The sequence below is a fragment of the Podarcis melisellensis genome (genome assembly GCF_964234715.1).
Source record: "Podarcis melisellensis genome assembly, chromosome: 15".
Taxonomy (NCBI): Eukaryota; Metazoa; Chordata; class Lepidosauria; order Squamata; family Lacertidae; genus Podarcis; species Podarcis melisellensis.
Genome location: NC_138532.1, coordinates 12,323,846 through 12,342,610, shown reverse-complemented (window position 1 = coordinate 12,342,610; position 18,765 = coordinate 12,323,846). Strand labels below are relative to the sequence as shown.

The following is an 18,765-nucleotide window of genomic DNA, read 5'->3' as shown; positions in this document are numbered from 1 at the left end:
ACGGGTGTGCCTGCAGAATTTTAAGGGAGCAGCTTATATTCGGGTATTGCCTTTTTTCCCTCCTCCCCCCCGCTTGAATTTTAAAGGTGTGGCTTATATTAGGGTGCGACTTATATTCAGGCCAATATGGTAGTTTTAACAGAGGGCTGTAACTTGGCAGAACCTTTGCGGTTTTTTACTACATGGCTCCCTCTGCTGACAGAAACAGGAATGATATTCATTCCTGGGGACAACTGGATATTTATAACCTCCTGGGGGATATCTCCAGTTCAAAAGTGTTTTTTTTAATGTTAAGGTGATAGCACTGCTGGTCTTGAGAAAGCCCACCCTGTGTCTAGAGGTTCTGAAAACTGCTTCCACGTCAGAAATAGGCCTTTTGGGTTTGTGCTTCTATCACCATCTCGAGTAAGTTTAGACACTCTTGAAGGACAAAGATTATGTGGACCTTTTCCAACCAGGCTTCAGATCCAAGTTTGGTACAAAGCCAGTCTCTGTTGTTCTTGTGGATGACCTTTAGCGGGACAGCAAAAAGGGGGAAGGCAATCCCAGTGCTCTTTCTCGGCCTCTCATCTGCTTTCGATACCATCAAACATGGTTTTTCCTCTGGGTTAAATGAATGAGTTGGGGGTGGGGGTGTACTATCTTGCATCAATTTTACACTTACTTGCAGGGTCAACCTTCTCTGTCCGCTAGCACAAGGGCCCTTGCGTCTTATACATGGGGACGTCTTATACACAGAAAAGTACGGTAGGTAGGAATAAAACACTGGGTTTTATCCATGTGACACTCCAACAGGAAACTTACCCCCAAAATCAATTTCTCCAGTCTGTTGGGTAGAGAAATAAAGCAGGAAGACAAGAGTTGTGATTTCATTCACAGGTAAGGAAGCAATGTGCCTCTTTCCAGGTCTGGAGTGTTCAGGTATCCTATACCTCAGTAATGGAGAATGTCTTCCTATTAAAGAGAGGTGATGTACCAGGTGCCAATACAACTCAGAAGAGAACTATGATTGGAAATTCTGGCTATGTACAGCCCCAGAAAAGTGCAAGATTTCATGCTCCATGCTGATCCCACTCACTGCTGATACTAGAAAAATGTTGTATGTCTACATGTGCTTTTTAAAAGCGGTATTAGTAGAGACATCACCTTACCAACAAAGGTCCGTATAGTAAAAGCTATGGTTTTCCCAGTAGCGATGTATGGAAGTGAGAGCTGGACTTGATGCTTTTGAATTATGGTGCTGGAGGAGACTCTTGAGAGTCCCAAGGACTGCAAGAAGATCAAACCTATCCATTCTTAAGGAAATCAGCCCCGAGTGCTCACTGGAAGGACAGATCCTGAAGCTGAGCCTCCAATACTTTGGCCACCTCATGAGAAGAGAAGACTCTCTGGAAAAGACCCTGATGTTGGGAAAGATGGAGGGCCCAAGGAGAAGGGGAAGACAGAGGACGAGATGGTGGGACAGTGTTCTTGAAGCTACGAACATGAGTCTGACCAAACTGCGGGAGGCAGTGGAAGACAGGAGTGCCTGGCGTGCTCTGGTCCATGGGGTCACGAAAAGTTGGGCACGACTAAACAACAACAACATCATCATAATACCAACCGGTTCTTGCATCTCTGTTAGAAGTTACCACAAATTTCCACAGACCCGTAATTCAAGAATAAAGGGCAATTCTGAACCAAGCTCTAGTGCTTTGTTAACTTACAAGTTCAGTTTGTATTTAGAAACACAGTGATAGTACCTTGAACCCACAGACATCCTACCAAAGGTATTTACATCCTTACCTTCTGAAAGTACAGGCATTCTTGCTTTATGTCAGGTGTGAGGGATGATGGAGCATAAATAACTGTGAAGATCATTTCTATGTCCAGGGAGACACCACCGAGTAAGAAACACATTTCTGAAAACTCACATGTTTGTTTGTTTTTATTTGGACTGACACATTCATTGTATGCCACAACTTCCACTGATCAATGAGGTTTTTTAAAAAAAGAACTTTTAAAAAGCCGGACCTTGCCAGCAGCGTAATGGGGCTTATATAGTCACATTTTGATGAGGCATTAAAAAGGCTTACTCCCCTGGTCCATAACTTTCCCCTCCCCACCTCCCACCCCCTTCTCACAGCTTTGATTGTATTTGATAAAAGCATGGTATGGCAAAATGCATCCCAGCAGTTGAGCTACTTTCACTGCCACATAAAGAGGCGAACTAAATTTGTTTAAAAATGCCAGGGATTACTTTAATGTAAAAAAATAAAATAAAATAACCAAAACAAAACAAAAAAGTTGATATGGCAACACTACTAGTAAAGTGGGATACATCACAGAAACAGAAGTTTTTGCAGGCAACACTGGTTGGAAATAGTAAAAAACACTTGATGGGTGAAAAAAGTGAAATGCTAAATTATATACAAGAGGAGCAAAGGGTGGCACTGAAAAACAGTCTCAAGTGACTCCAAGTTTAAACTTGCCATTATCTATTGCTTATTTATTACATAACTGTAATAACACTTATAGAGACAAGATGTGTAAAAATGAGACATTGTGGAAAACAGCTTTTTCATATGAAACGCAAAGTGTACGTTTGTCCAACGTGGAATGTACCAACAGTCATTGTATTTACAGGCTCCCTTTCAGAGTCTTCTCTTTACAAAACCAGCCCAAGGCAAGTAAGCTGTATATTTTACTGACTTGGGATACGCAGTTTGTAAAATCATTCGCAAGTGTCTTTTTTTGTTCAAGTTCATTCAGGAAGGCTTATTTCGCCCAGTCCTGTACTGCAAGATTCCGTAAGATGCCACAGAAGAGTCAAACCTGCAATCCTTATGAAGGACGAAATTCAGTTGTTAAATTTCAAGGGGTATCCAATGGCTTTTTCCAGACACTCTACCAAAGAACCAGCAGAAAGGAAGTCCCTCTCTACTTCTACAAATTTGATGTAGATGGACTTGGGAGAAATTCCCGGGTCTACAATACAGTTTTGAGATAAAAAGCCATTGATTCCAACCCACTCTTTGCTGAAGGTTTTGGTGTTTGCTTGAAAATGTAAGAACAAGCACTGCTGAAGAGTTCTGACCTCGGCAATACCAAGGTAACAATATATTATTCGGGTGGATTCCATCTCGACTTTGAGCGACGCTTGTGACAGGGGCATATCTGCTTCCCCCAGTGTCTCATTTTCAGGGTCTTGGCTGACGCCCTCATGATCAGGAGACTGTAGTTTCTCGTGACAATCTTCATAACCAATGGCATACAGACCAGGGCTCTTAGGAATACCCCCAGGTAATAAATACTGCACAATATTTCCACCTGTTGGCTTAGAGTGAGCAATAGGAATCCAGTCAATCTCCATGTGAAGCTCTAGGCACCTGGCTTCGCTAATAGTGATCTCTAGGAATTTGTAGTAAACGTTCTTCCAGTTCATTTTCTGTACCCTGGTCATTATGATCCTGCCCTCTGGTTTCTCCGAGTTGAAATATTCCCGGAGCCGCTTGCCAAGGGGGACTTGGGAACTAATCTCCGCGTAGTGGTAGCGGATATCCTCCTTCCACCGTGTGTTGTAGCCAATGCCAAAAATGGCCAGTTTGTTAGAAAGGTGCAGCCTAGAGAAGTCTGTCCAGCTCTGAAATAATTCCCATTTTAACTGGACGGATTCCAAGATCTGTACAATATTCTGCATCATATCTCGCTTCCTTAAAAAGAAAGAAAAAAACAAAGTGTAAGGTTTAAGGCAGGCAATCAAGGGGTTTAGAATAAGGTTACCAGACGTCCCCATTTTCCAGGGACAGTCCCTGGATTTACAAATCAGTCCCCATACAAAATCCATTGAAGTTGAAAAGTGTCCCTGGATTCATTAGGGAAAAAATCTGGTAACCTTAGTTTAGAAGAGCACAAGAGGTATAAGTTTTAAACACCAACTTTCATATGCAAGAACATGGGTAGGCAAACTAAGGCCCGGGGGCCGGATCCGACCCTATTGCCTTCTAAATCCGGCCCATGGACGGTCTGGGAATCAGCATGTTTTTATATGAGTAGAATGCGTCCTTTTATTTAAAATGCATCTCTGGGTTATTTGTGGGGCCTGCCTGGTGTTTTTACATGAGTAGAATGTGTGCTTTTATTTAAAATGCATCTCTGGGTTATTTGTGGGGCATAGGAATTCATTCTTCTTCTTTTTTCAAAATATAGTCCGGCCCCCCCACAAGGTCTGAGGGACAGTGGACCAGCCCCCTGCTGAAAAGGTTTGCTGGCCCCTGTGCAAGAACATCTGGCACTGTAAACACATATAGTAGCTACAGAAATTAATGTTGCCCTGGATCTTTTTGAATATAATTTCATATAACTAACCTGACCGGCTTGCTCCAAAGGCATTTTCTGGTCAGTAAAGCTTATACACTGTGGAGAACTGTGGTGGTGCCTTAATCACCACAATAATTCTAAATGCCCATTTAAATTGGTCCTACTGTTATCTAGAATAATTCAAAGATAGCTCAGAGGCAGGGCATGCAGAAAGTCCCAGGTTTGATCTCTAGATAGCTCAGTTGGTAGAGCCTGAGACTCTTCTCATGGTCATGGGTTGGAGTCCCACATAGTGATCTAACATCTTTCCAAAAGTTTGTTACAAGTACAATTATCTTGGCTTATTCAGCAGCTTAACCTGTCTTTGCCAAATTATTTCAAAGGTGTACTGAGACCTAACTAGTAGTTACCCTCTTTGGTGTGGGGACACATCTAACTGGTGTACTGCCAATTTAAATGGCTGTGCGCTGCCTGATAAACCCACCCATATGAAGACTACTATGTCTGGCAAGCATTCCAGGACATGAAAACAGGAATTTCCAAGTAGCTGCATTCAACACAGTCAACGCACAATGACACAATCCTACAAACTGCCACTTAGATAATAAAGGAGGTCCGGAGTCACCCTGGAAAAACAGGATTGCACATGTCATCTTCCTAGGGAACAGGCAGATTTTGGAAGCCAGGACTGTGCACAACACAAAAATATGCTCCTTTCATAATCTCTTTTTAATATTTCCAAAAGACTATTCCTTCCAAGCAAGACTTTGCAGTAGTGTGGGTTACTAGCCTTGTATTAACTGCCCTGGCCGCCAGTTTATTTCCAGGTGCAATTCAAGTGCTGGCTATTACCTTTAATGGATGAGACCAGAATACCTAAAGGATCTTCTCTTATTGTACAATCCTGCCTGCCCAATGAAGTTATCTGGATAATCCTGCTTGTGTGTCGCTTTCCCATTTGAAGGGCTATTGCTGCGACTACATGAAACCTCTCCCAGTTGTAAGCACTCAGCTTTCAAAAATTCCCTGCCTCAGAAGATACGATTGGCCCAAATTACATTCTATTTCTACCCGAATGGATTTTGCGTGTCAGAGAGAGAGAGAGGGGTGGGGGTGTGCAACAGAGAAAGAGAGAAATCAGGCCTTTAACCTGGATGATAGTCGATTCTGCTGCTTCCCTCCTTCTGTCAAATTTTATCTGTAGCATGTTTGTTTTTATTCTAATAAAAGGTATAATAGCTTGCAGGATCAGGCCAATGGCCCATCCAGTATCGTGTTCTCACAGTTACCAACCAAATAACTGTTATAACTTTATTTTTAATGTGGGTTAGCTACTTTGAGTGGCTCAAATTTTGAACTGGACAGGATAAGAGTATCATTGGCAAACAAGTAATTTGGTGAATGTCAACTTGACTCTCCATCATCTACCTGAACTTGAGAAATAAAATGGGGTGGGAAATAAAAATTTAAAATAAGAACATTACATAGACCAGTGTCTGGATTTCAGTGGGCAATATACACACGGCTGATGGCTGTATGTGTTACAGAGGTTAAAGACCCATTTTATATGAACGAGTTCTGAACAGAGAAAGCTTGAAGAACTTTATAGTTATTGTCTGAAGTTTTAGATGCCCTCATTCTAAAACCAACTACTGTCAGAGATTCCCAGGTAGGACACTCATAAATTACTCACTGGGATTCTTCAGAAGATTCCTGTTTTATCTTCAATGATTTCTTCATAGCAGGCATTTCATCTGAAAGATTGGGTTACAAATAATTGTTGAAAACAAAAACTTGCTACTTTTTAAATTTAAACGTCCTGACGTATATTTAAATAGCACTTAAAAGTGCAATAAAAGTTAGATTTATTCAGCATTATGTACAGATTAGAGAATCACACTCTTAAGAATAATACCAAGAACCAAGCCAGAAAGTCACTTTATTGAATATTTACATAAGGCAATTCTGCCCTGCTTATATTTGAAGATTGCATACAACAAACCTTTGCATCTGATTTAGATTTCCTGTGTACCACCAATTCTTATTTCAAGTAACAAACAGAAAAAAACATTTCTGTAAAAACACCCACGTGCATCCATAACTATAAGGAAAATAACAATCAGCAAAACATAGGGAAACTTGCAATATCTAAATGCACTGTTTGAAACTCTCAAATGCTGCAGCTTTTGTTTCTCATGTGTGAGCTATTTTCTAGAAACGGGGGTGGGTGAGTGTTCTTGAGAGCTTGTGGGTGCAGTGGCCAGTAGGGAAGCAAATGTTAAGCTAGGCTTCCTTAAACTCAGCCCTTCAGATGTTTTTGGCCTACAACTCCCATGATCCCTAGCTAGCAGGAACAGTGGTCAGGGATGATGGGAATTGTAGTCTCAAAACATCTGGAGGGCCGAGTTTGAGGAAGCCTGTGTTAAGCCTACACAGGCAGAGAGAGGGAGACAGAATGAACCAAACTGGCCAAAGAAGTACAGCGGTCCTCCTCTGTGCATTCCATTTTCCTTATTTATAATGAGAAGATTTAAACCTCTTCATCAAGATACACAATGGCAACAAGCAGCATAAATGGCGGCAGCAGAATTATAGTTATGACGAAGACTAGTATTTCATACCTAACTCTTGGTCTCCTGACTGGTAGCAGTGAAGGTCCTGACTGTGGTTCCCCCATTCGTCCTGCGAATATTCCTCCATAGTGCTGCCGTCTGACTCCAACTCTTGGTATAGGCCACTGCTATTGATAAGCACAGGCTGGCAGGGTTGAGAGTCCCATCCTCCTTGACCAAACACCTGCTCCAGCTGTTCAAAGGTGTAACTGCTTTTCCTTTTCCCAACGCCGTGCTCTTTTACCCGGCTGTAGCACCTGCGAAGAGTCTGAAAGACAGAAGGCACCTGGTCAGTGTAAACTAGCTTACCAAGACTTCTAAATAAGCTACAGAATGTTATTTAATCTCTAACTTTGGCTGAGCAAAGCTCTACCATATATATTTTACTATTTTTAACCAAAACAGGATGCTACCAAGTAGCTTTAAAGCCAGGTTGAACTCTTGCAGCCATTTAAAGTTTCCAGCATACAGCACTTTCATTTGTATATTTGCCTCAAGAGCACAGCGCATCTAAGTGATCATCGTTTTAAGACATCAGTTTTTACTGGTTCTTGTCTACTACCAAGGGCTTTCCCTTCTTAGCCCCCAAACTTGCTGTATTATGCAGAACTAAATCCCAGTAAGATACCAACAAGCCCATAAGATGTACACCTTTACAAAGGGAGGAGAAAGAACAGCTACTGTTGTGCCCATAGTTTGGAGAAGATTAAGGGAAGGGAGAGAGAAAGAGAGAGAAACAGGAGTCACCAAAAGCAGACAGTTGGATCATCCCTTACTCCAAAAAGAAAACATTTAAGAAGTTTTAAAAAAATGTTGGCCTAAACTCTTTAGCTAGTAAAATATATTACTTACATATTTTGCATCCTTACTAACTCACTCTGTCTCTTGGGAAGCTGCTGAAATTTAAAAGAGGTGAAATCAATAATACTCTGAACTCCCATGCTCAAATATCATAACACACAGTACTACGATGGTCAGGTCTAATAATAAAGCATTAAACCCAACAGTCTGCCCTAGATTCTGAAGCATCTTATACACCAAGCTTCACTCAGGTTTTGGCCTCTTTCATTCTTACACTTTGGCTGCAAGCAATATGCATTACACAGCAGCAGCAAGCATAAAACTTTACAAATACTGTACTTCCTTATTTCCAACTGCATACAACACCTGTTCTTTGGAAAACCTTAAATCTGTACCTATTAACATAGTCTGATGTAAAGAGCGGGCTATAGGCAGAAAACTGACCACACACACCGCATCACAGGGCACCCTGTTTGCAAGAGCAAGTATGCTCCATTGACAGAAATAATAAAATAGGAAGGGCAAAAGCTGTAAGGATTTGAAGAAATTCAGTAACTCAAGCACCATAATACACTCTTGTCTCTCAACCACTTTGGATTTTTATTCTTATAAAGTGTAACTTTGCCAGCTTCTCCTATCGCCTCAGTGACAATGCTGATGCTCATTTCTTAATCATGCAGAGAAGAGTTAATCAGTGCCCTAATGCATATTTGGAATCCCAGGAGCTGAAATCATGTTATTTTGCTGCTTAAGGCAGGGCAGCAAATTGCGCTCCAGCTCCCATCTCAAGGGATAGAGTACCCAAGGACACTCAATATAGAAAATCCCACAAGCACCTCCTCCTCCTCCTCGGAAGTAAAAATGCAACTAACAATATATTGCCCTTTGATGACACACAAAATGAGCTGCTTAACACACCATACTGGTCCTAAGAATGGTAAGTTTCATAATTCCAGTTACAGATAGGTAGCCGTGTTGGTCTGCCATAGTCAAAACAAAACAAAAAATCCCTTCCAGTACCACCTTAAAGACCAACTAAGTTAGTTCTTGGTATGAGCTTTCATGTGCACGCACACTTCTTCAGATACATAATGTTTCATAATGTTAGTTAATTTCATACTGCTAACTTTGGAGATGTGAAGACAGGGAGAAAAAGACAGGGAGAACATTTTCTCTTTCTTTTAGAAAGGAAAAAGGCTAAATATATTTGAAGTGTTTCTAGCCTTCTGTAGGGAACATGTTTAGTGATTGTGCACACTTTTCTGATATTTCCCAGCAAGTTTCACAATCCGCTTACAGGTGTGGGGGAATTCTTTCAATACTTAATCCCACTGGGAAGTCAACAGAGCTAAACCCACCAAAATCCCTATACTGTTGCTTAATTGTGTGACAATGAGTTGATTCTCTAGCTAAGCAGCAGAGTATTACAGGAGACACTAATACGAGTTCATTAGAGATAATAAACACTTTTATTAAATGGCAAGCTAAAACAAACAGTTCATCTAGCACAATTAGCCAAGAAGTTTTAATATGATCTACTGAGGTCTTTTGGGAGTCCTAGCATTCACAAACACTACTTCAAATATTTGGGGCTCAATTTAGCATTTCCAGGTATTTTCTCACTGCTTGTTTCAATACCAACAAAGAATCCTGACTAGCAGCAATCCTACTGAGCATTCAGAACTATTTTAATACAGCCTACCTGCTAGAATCCAGGGAAACAGGTATACTGCTGGTGAGCGCACCATGTGAGCACAAAAGCAAAAGTCAGAATTAAGTGCCCCCCAGCTTATTCTACCCTTTCCCACCTCCTACCCTACCCAACCCAACTAGGTGTTCCACCTTCAAAATCGATTCACCTAGTCCTAGACAAAAGCACAAATAGAAAGTTGCAACTCATTTGAGCAACCATGTTTGATGCCAGTTTGGTTCAGTTCAATTCCTAATAGAATATTCATGTGATCTTTTGCTTCCTCAGAAATAATTACCAGTCCTAGAAAGTGAATCTGCATATGCTCTGCAAGGCAGACCAAAATGAAATCACATGTCCTGAAACACTCTTGCTGTATGCAGACAAGCCCAGAGTACCCAATTTGTGTACCCCAGTAACTACTAGTTCCTTTGAAAATTAATCCCTTTCATTATTCCGGGCAAAAGGAGGAAAGTTATATCCAGAAAGACAAATGATGATAATAAATCAGGTATTAGATAAGGAGATTAACTTAGCAAACCGTTATATAAAGTAGCTAAGCAGTGTATTTTCATATTACAGACGTTTCAAAGGCTCATCGAAGAAGTTGCCCAAGATCTAGATTAATGCTGCTCACTCATTACATAGCTAAATAGGTAACAGCGGTCCAATATATACGGTACTTCATGATTCCAGTAGATGCTGCTTTATTCAAAAGGAGCAAGATGATCAAATTAAGGACAAACTTGTTTTCCCTTCCAGTGTAGCCCAGGCCAGTAAATTTCTGCTACAAGTTATGAAGCATGTTGCTTGATTTAAACATATTTTGACTTTCGAGAATGAAAGTGATCAAGAGCTTTTAATGAAAAGTTGAACCTTATTATTCATCCAAGCTCATCCATCTTTAGCTCCTTTCAATAGTGTCATGCCATTTGCTATTTTTTAAAAAAGAGTTCTTTAGAATTTTAAAGTCCTGCCTTTCCCATATATTTATACAGTACATGCATGCTAATCCTTTCTTTTTCTTTCTTTTTCTTTTTAAAAAGAAATGTCAGCTCATTAACTGCTGACTTGCTCTGCAACATCAATTTGTTTCTGTAGAACTTTTTAGCACTTTCTTTATGAAAAGCAGAGGCATAAATGTACCATGTAAAACCATTTCACTGACCTAACTCATTAGCTTTCTATGTCTTTCATTAAAAAATGAAGCATTGATCACCAGAAACTTAGAACTTTTCAGTTGCATTATAATTATTTCGAATCTGCATACATTAGGAATAGTTTAATAGCCCCATTTGATGCTCTTGTTGAAATTGTTTAGAACAGTTGGGTGCCATCTCAAACAATGGCTGAAGATCTACTCAACAAAGCCTGTAGACAGACACCGATCTGCAGTGCAATCCTATGCATGTCTTCTCAGAAGTAAGTTTCATCAAGTACAATAGTATTTATACTCAGATAAGTGCTTTTGTCCATCGAGTTTTCTTGGCAGGGATACTGGAGTGGCTTGCTGGTTCCTGCTCCAGATTTGGTCAAAACTCTCCACTATGACCTGTCCGTCTTGGGTGGCCCTGCACGGCATAGCAACAAGGCAGATAGTGACAGCAGTTCACTGCAAATAGTGACAGCAGTCACAAAATTAAAAGATGCCTGCTTCTTGGGAGAAAAGCAATGACAAACCCAGACAGCATCTTAAAAAACAGACATCACGTTGCCGACAAAGGTCCGTATAGTTAAACTATGGTTTTCCCCGTAGTGATGTATGGAAGTGAGAGATGGACCATAAACAAGGCTGATCGCCAAAGAATTGATGCTTTTGAATTATGGTGCTGGAAGAGACTCTTGAGAGTCCCATGGACTGCAATAAGATCAAACCTATCCATTCTTAAGGAAATCAGCCCTAAGTGCTCCTTGGAAGGACAGATCATGAAGCTGAGGGTCCAATACTTTGGCCACCTCATGAGAAGAGAAGACTCCCTGGAAAAGACCCTGATGTTGGGAAAGATGGAGGGCACAAGGAGAAGGGGACGACAGAGGATGAGATGGTTGGACAGTGTTTTCGAAGCTACGAATGTGAGTTTGACCAAACTGCGGGAGGCAGTGGAAGACAGGAGTGCCTGGCGTGTTCTGGTCCATGGGGTCACAAAGAGTCGGACACGACTAAATGAAAACAACAACAACAACAACAAGTGCTTTTAGGACTGCAGTCTTAAAACTCATAATAGACAAGTAAAAGGAAGCATAACTGCTCATATATAAGTACAGTGGTGCCTCGCAAGACGAAATTAATTCGTTCCGCAAGTCTCTTCGTCTTGCGAGTTTTTCGTCTTGCGATGCACGGTTTTCCATAGGAATGCATTGAAAATCAATTAATGCGTTCCTATGGAAAAAGCCTTCCCCCGACCTCTTCTGGCGGGCGGCATTTTAAAATCGCCCGGGACAGCGGAGGACTTCTCCGCTGTCCGGGGCGATTTAAAAGCCCCTGGGAAGGCAGGCAGGGGGGACAAAGGCTTTCCCGCCCGGCCGCCCGGCTTCGGGACATCGTTCCGATGCCGGGCGGCTGGGGGAGGCTTTCCTGCCCCACCGCCCGGCATCGGGACGATGCCCCGATGCCGGGCGGCTGGGGGAGGCGTTCCTGCCCCACCGCCCGGCATCGGGACGATGCCCCGATGCCGGGCGGCTGGGGGAGGCGTTCCTGCCCCACCGCCCGGCATCGGGACGATGCCCCGAAGCCGGGCGGGGGGGGGAGGCTTTCCCGCCCGGCCGCCCGGCTTCGGGACATCGTTCCGATGCCGGGCGGCTGGGGGAGGCTTTCCTGCCCCACCGCCCGGCATCGGGACGATGCCCCGAAGCCGGGCGGCTGGGGGAGGCGTTCCTGCCCCACCGCCCGGCATCGGGATGATGCCCCGAAGCCGGGCGGGGGGGGGAGGCTTTCCCGCCCGGCCGCCCGGCTTCGGGACATCGTTCCGATGCCGGGCGGCTGGGGGAGGCTTTCCTGCCCCACCGCCCGGCATCGGGACGATGCCCCGAAGCCGGGCGGCTGGGGGAGGCGTTCCTGCCCCACCGCCCGGCATCGGGACGATGCCCCGAAGCCGGGCGGCTGGGGGAGGCTTTCCTGCCCCACCGCCCGGCATCGGGACGATGCCCCGAAGCCGGGCGGGGGGGGAGGCTTTCCCGCCCGGCCGCCCGGCTTCGGGACATCGTTCCGATGCCGGGCGGCTGGGGGAGGCTTTCCTGCCCCACCGCCCGGCATCGGGACGATGCCCCGAAGCCGGGCGGCTGGGGGAGGCGTTCCTGCCCCACCGCCCGGCATCGGGACGATGCCCCGATGCCGGGCGGCTGGGGGAGGCGTTCCTGCCCCACCGCCCGGCATCGGGACGATGCCCCGAAGCCGGGCGGGGGGGGGAGGCTTTCCCGCCCGGCCGCCCGGCTTCGGGACATCGTTCCGATGCCGGGCGGCTGGGGGAGGCTTTCCTGCCCCACCGCCCGGCATCGGGACGATGCCCCGAAGCCGGGCGGCTGGGGGAGGCGTTCCTGCCCCACCGCCCGGCATCGGGATGATGCCCCGAAGCCGGGCGGGGGGGGAGGCTTTCCCTCCCGGCCGCCCGGCTTCGGGACATCGTTCCGATGCTGGGCGGCTGGGGGAGGCTTTCCTGCCCCACCGCCCGGCATCGGGACGATGCCCCGAAGCCGGGCGGCTGGGGGAGGCGTTCCTGCCCCACCGCCCGGCATCGGGACGATGCCCCGAAGCCGGGCGGCTGGGGGAGGCGTTCCTGCCCCACCGCCCGGCATCGGGATGATGCCCCGAAGCCGGGCGGGGGGGGAGGCTTCAAAAGCCGTCCGGGGGCTTTTAAATCGCCCCGGACAGTCCCGGGGCGATTTAAAAGCCCCCGGTTAGGCAGGCAGGGGGGGCAAAAGTCTTTGCCCCCCCTGCCTGCCTTCAAAAGCCGTCCGGGATAGCGGGAAGCGCTTCCCTGCTATCCCGGACCGCTTTTAAAATGCTGGCGGTGGGGAGCAAAGCCTTTCGCCCCCGCCAGCCTTCCTGGACCTCTTCTGAAGTCCGGAGGGGGGGGAAGGCTTTGCTCCCCACCGCCAGCATTTAAAAAAAGGTCCCCGAGATTTCCCTATGGGCTTTCGTCTTGCGATGCAAGCCCATAGGGAAAATCGTCTAGCGAAGCGTCGCAAAAACCGAAAAACCCTTTCGTCTTGCGGGTTTTTCGTCTTGCGAGGCATTCGTCTAGCGGGGCACCACTGTAGAATCTTCTGAATTTCTCTCCTTTGTTAAAAAACATATAGCTCAGTTGGTAGAGCATGAGACTCTTAATCTCAGGATTGTGGGTTCAAGCTCCAAGTTGGGCAAACGTTTCCTGCATTGCAGGGGGTTGAACTAGATGACCTTCATGGTTCCTTCCAACTCTACAATCTTCTGTAAGATTGTATGACCCTTGTGTTAAGCAAGTATAAGCAAGTATACATTCATACATAATGGGCTTTAAATTATATTGACAACTGGGCAAGGTATTTGGAGAGAGAGAGAGAGAGAGACAGAGAGAGAGAATTATTTTATTTTTTTTAGTGGAAGCTGTATAATGCTGTTTAATTACTTTAAGGAAATTTAATTACTTTATCCAATGCTTTCCACAATGTAGATTGCAAGCAAGCTGGCTAAGGCAGCTGGTCACTCAAGTTCTTCAACTATAGTGGGTACCAGTGATACAACAAATCAAACATAAGTCCCTTCCCTAGAGAACACAGCTTCCAGCTGGCATTATTGGGCCTGCATCAATGTGGCAACTGGTATCAAAAACACGAAAAAGAACTTTTAATTTCATCTGAATCAAACTAAGCAATCCTGTTTTGGATTAGTCAATATCGTATCAATATAGCATGCAAGTAAAACAGTATAAAAATATAGTAGGATTAGGCCACCCGCCAAAATATATGTGACCTTCTCCAACCCACCCTGGCTAAAGTTACAAAGGTGCAAAATGAATGCCAGCATCAACAATTGCTCACACGTAATGGTTATACTCTGGTTATACACGTAATGGATGTTTACTCTGTCATTTAATTCCTACGACCATTTTAATCCTTTATGGTTCTGTCCTACAACTTGCTATAATTGGTCTGAATAAACACTTATTCTGAAAGTACTTCCTCCTTGCAGGGCATACCTTGCGTGGGGCTACCTTTGAAGGTGACCCGGAAACTGCAATTAATCCAGAATGCGGCAGCTAGACTGGTGACTGGGAGTGGCCGCTGGGACCACATAACACCGGTTCTGAGAGATCTGCACTGGCTCCCAGGACGTTTCCGAGCACGATTCAAAGTGTTGGTGCTGACCTTTAAAGCCCTAAACGGCCTCGGTCCTGTATACCTGAAGGAGCGTCTCCACCCCCATCGTTCAGCCCGGACACTGAGATCCAGCGCCGAGGGCCTTCTGGCGGTTCCCTCATTGCGAGAAGTGAGGCTACAGGGAACCAGACAGAGGGCCTTCTCGGTAGTGGCGCCCTCCCCTTTAGATGTCAAAGAGATAAAGAATTACCTGACATTCAGAAGACATCTTAAGGCAGCCCTGTTCAGGGAAGTTTTTAATATGTAATGCTGTACTGCTTTTAACACTGATTGGGAGCCGCCCAGAGTGGCTGGGGAAACTCAGCCAGATGGGCGGGGTATAAATAATAAATTATATTATTATTATTATTATTATTATTATTATTATTATTATTATTATTATAACTGCTTAACCAGCTTTGCACGTTTACCACATGCACTACTTACTGGCTTTAAACAATTTCTGACTCTTGCATGAGAGTAGCCCACTTATAGGAATCTTGTGCTTAAAATAATCATGTAAGTTCTTAAGGGCAGGCTGTCTAGAGGATGCTCCAACACGAAATTAAAGTGCTTGGGACTAGGCTACCCAACAGATTGCTTTCTTCCATATGTATCTATCAAAACCTTAAGATCCCCTACAGAGGCCCTGCTCTGGGTGCCCCCATCAAATGAAGTGATGTAGGTAACCACCTGGAAAATTGCCTTTTCAGTAACAGCATCCTACTCATGGAGTAACCTTCCTCAGAGAGGCCCACTCAGCTTCATCTTTATGGTCTTTTGGGTGCTAGGTTAAGACCTTTCTGCTCATCCAGGCTTTTAAATAACTTAGTCTGGGGTTGCTGTTTCTCTACCCCCTTTTTAAAAATGTATTTAACATTGAGGGCACCCAGTATGGAGAGGTCTATTGTCTCTACATAGTTTTTGGATTTGGTGTATATTATATTCTTCGTATTTATTTGTATATTATTCTTGCATTTTTTGTCACTTTTTCACAAAAAGTAACCCAAAGTGACTTACAGAATTATACAAATGTTAATACAAAATTTAAAAAATCGAAGACCAAAAACAAAACCTTGAAATATATTTAAAAAAGCAGTTCTAATGGTTTAGTAGGTCCATTTTCACTGTTTTCTATTCATTTACTGTAAGGCATCTAGAAAGATTTCCGCATGAACCACTTGAAAATTGCTTACTGGTTTTCCTGCCTGTTATAGCAAATGTAATGCACTGTGCTAGCTGCTGTATGATTTTTAATTATATTTTCAGACACGCTTGCAACTACTGGTAGTCTGGAATAGTTTGGGAATCCTTGACCTAGACATCTTTGTGTTATGGGGCAACATACAACTGTCATAAAGATTAATACTTGTCTGATAAAGGTGACAGCTCTGTACCCACAGAACAGTTGCATTGCCTGTACAAAAGGCTGTGGGTTGGTGGGTGGATGACGAAACAGCCCAAATATAGCATCCCAGGATATGTGCTGCTGCTACTGCTCCTGTATCACTTCCACTATCACACAGGTGGTTTTCACTAACAAAGCTGACAGCACCAGAGGGAAGCAGGCACTGGGTTTTATCCAGTCATGCCCTCTCCTTATCCTAGTATTAATATCAACACTTTAAAATTAAAGGAAACTTATCTTCAGCAGCACTGACTCCAAATAAGCAAAATACAAGTTAAGTTAGTTAAAATGGCATCCTCTTCAATATTAGTCAGAGTGAAGAAGAAAATAAGAAAACTTGGGAATATGAGCAAATTTAGCTTGCCATTATACTAATTCCTGCTACCTTTCCCACCTAATAAGAAAAACTATTAACTGAACCAACAAAATTTAACTCCAGTCACTAACAAATTTCATTATTCAGAACCATTTATTCTCACACTGAAAAATAAGGGAAAAGACATGCTTCTTATGCTGGTTAACTCTGATTTGTCAGATACCACATTCCCAGAGAAGACAACCACTAAACTAGGAATCTAGTCTCCTGTTTTAGCTCACACTAAATCTTTAGCTCACACCTCTGGCTTTTGTCTTTCTAATACAGTTGAGGGATGGGGGCCTTTGTTACCTTAAGGACCCACACTTAGGAGGACTTTACCAAAAAACCTGTCTAGCTATTCTAGCAATTGGATCCTTGTTGGATTCAAGAATTAGAAAGGACTCGGGCACACAACCTACTTCCCCACACCAACTCACAACAATACTTACTCCATAAGATGCTGCTGTTCAGCTAAAAAGTCACTAAACCAAACAGAAACATAAATAATATTCATTTTTAAAACAGCAATATGTGCTCTTGTAATCTGGCAGAAAATGGAAGCAGATGATTTGACTTGCATGAGATTTAACTTGCTTGAGACATTTTTGCTTTGAGTTCTACTGGCATTCCACATGAATTTGTCCACTTGCTTTCCAAAAGCTAACATTCTTCCATACATTCACTGCTAATATCCCTTTTTAATGCCGCATAATAAAACTAATGTTCAAATACCATGAACAAAACTAAACCAAGTCCTCAAACAAACCTGCCATTTAGAAAACATTTACTATACTTGAACAGATAAAGCTACCACTGAATATTGCTCTTCACCGTTATGGCACACAACCACCAATATAGGCTCTGGATCTTGCTCCTAAATTTGGGGCTGGTCTGCTAAACTGTAAAGAAAACAAAGGAGTCCAAAATGAACCAGTTCCTAATATTTTTCAAGCTGCGGAATCTTATCTTCCAGAAGAACAACTCTCAGCCTTGCTTCTCATATCTAGAGCTCTGCTCCCTGTGATTCATTGGAGCCCTGCTGCCTGTGGCAGATAAATCAGAAAGTTTTTGTGTGGGAACTCTTTCGTAAAGGGAGCATCCTGCTCTTGAAGGAAAAGATGATAAAATAATAGCCTGTGGCCTTGCCAACCCTACAAAATCTTTAGAAATCAGACAAAAAAAAATCTTAATTCAACTGCTTGCATTCCTGGATAGGATGGTGCTGCCTTGTTTTCTCCTTTTAATGAAGAGTTGATTACATGCAATTTCTTGACCCCAATTAAGTCCAAGAAAGCAATAAATGGACTGTCCCCAGCCCCGCACTAAAGCTATTTTAGTTGGTCGCAACGGACCAGAGAATGACAAAACCAAAACGGGCACTAGGGGATGAGTTTTGTTGGCTGTCAAAAGCTCCCTGGAGAATCAACCGAAGGCTTACAAAGCAAGCCCGAAGGAAGGGCAAATTCTTTCCTCGGCCAAGACTTAAGTGCGCTGGGATTTCCAAGGAAGAAGCGGCCCGCCAGCCAACCACATGGAGAAGTCCCCAAGCTATGAGCCACCCTTTTCAGGGAACGCCCAGGTACCTCCTCCTCCTCCTCCTCCTCTCTCGAGCATCACTTGCTGGGCAAGCGGCTGCGCTCCGTACCTTGATGCGCTCGCGGCACTGGGACGGTGTCCGCTCGTAGCCCAGCTCGGCCAGGGCCCGGGAGACCCGCTCGTACATGGCGGGCCCGGGGGCCTTGCTGCCGAACACGGTGCCGGCTCCCTCCAACTGCTGGTACCGCGCCTCCACCAGCCGCTCGTTGCCCCACACGGCGATCAGCGCGTTGGTCTCGGCCGGCGTCCATGACACGCCTCGGCAGGCGGCCGCCGTGGCTGTGCCTCCGGGCGAGAAGGAGACGGACGGGGAGGCCCCGCCGCGGCCCCCGCCGCCGCCGCCGCCCCCCGAGCCGGCGCCAGTCCCCGCCGAGGTTGCCGCGGCCACGGAGCCCGGCCCGGCGGGGCCTAGCGGGGAAGCGCCGCTGGGCGTGGAAGGGTCGGAGAGGCTGGGGTTGCCGTCGCTGAGGGCCCCGGGAGAGCCGGGAGACAGCACCTCCATCTTGGGGATCTTCAGCGGCGGCTCGGCGGCTGAGAGCTGTGAGGAGCCACAGGGCGCCGCCATATTGGAGCTGCGGAGCCGAGCGGGCGGAAGTGACGGCCGGAGCCCAGCGGGCGGGGCTTCCGCCAGGCGGTGACAGCCAACAGTCGAAAGCGGGAGAGGGGG

General features: G+C 45.1%; 1 protein-coding gene across 1 annotated transcript; it reads right to left on the bottom strand.

Annotated features, from left to right (window-relative positions):
* Nucleotides 1-1,912: 1,912 nt before the first annotated feature.
* On the bottom strand, nucleotides 1,913-18,691 carry MSANTD2 (Myb/SANT DNA binding domain containing 2). The gene is given in 6 exon segments (XM_081890976.1): nucleotides 1,913-3,692; nucleotides 5,993-6,053; nucleotides 6,921-7,179; nucleotides 7,764-7,774; nucleotides 7,777-7,807; nucleotides 18,148-18,691. Coding segments are annotated over 6 exon segments (1,731 nt in total). The 5' UTR covers nucleotides 18,664-18,691; the 3' UTR covers nucleotides 1,913-2,839.
* Nucleotides 18,692-18,765: the final 74 nt, after the last annotated feature.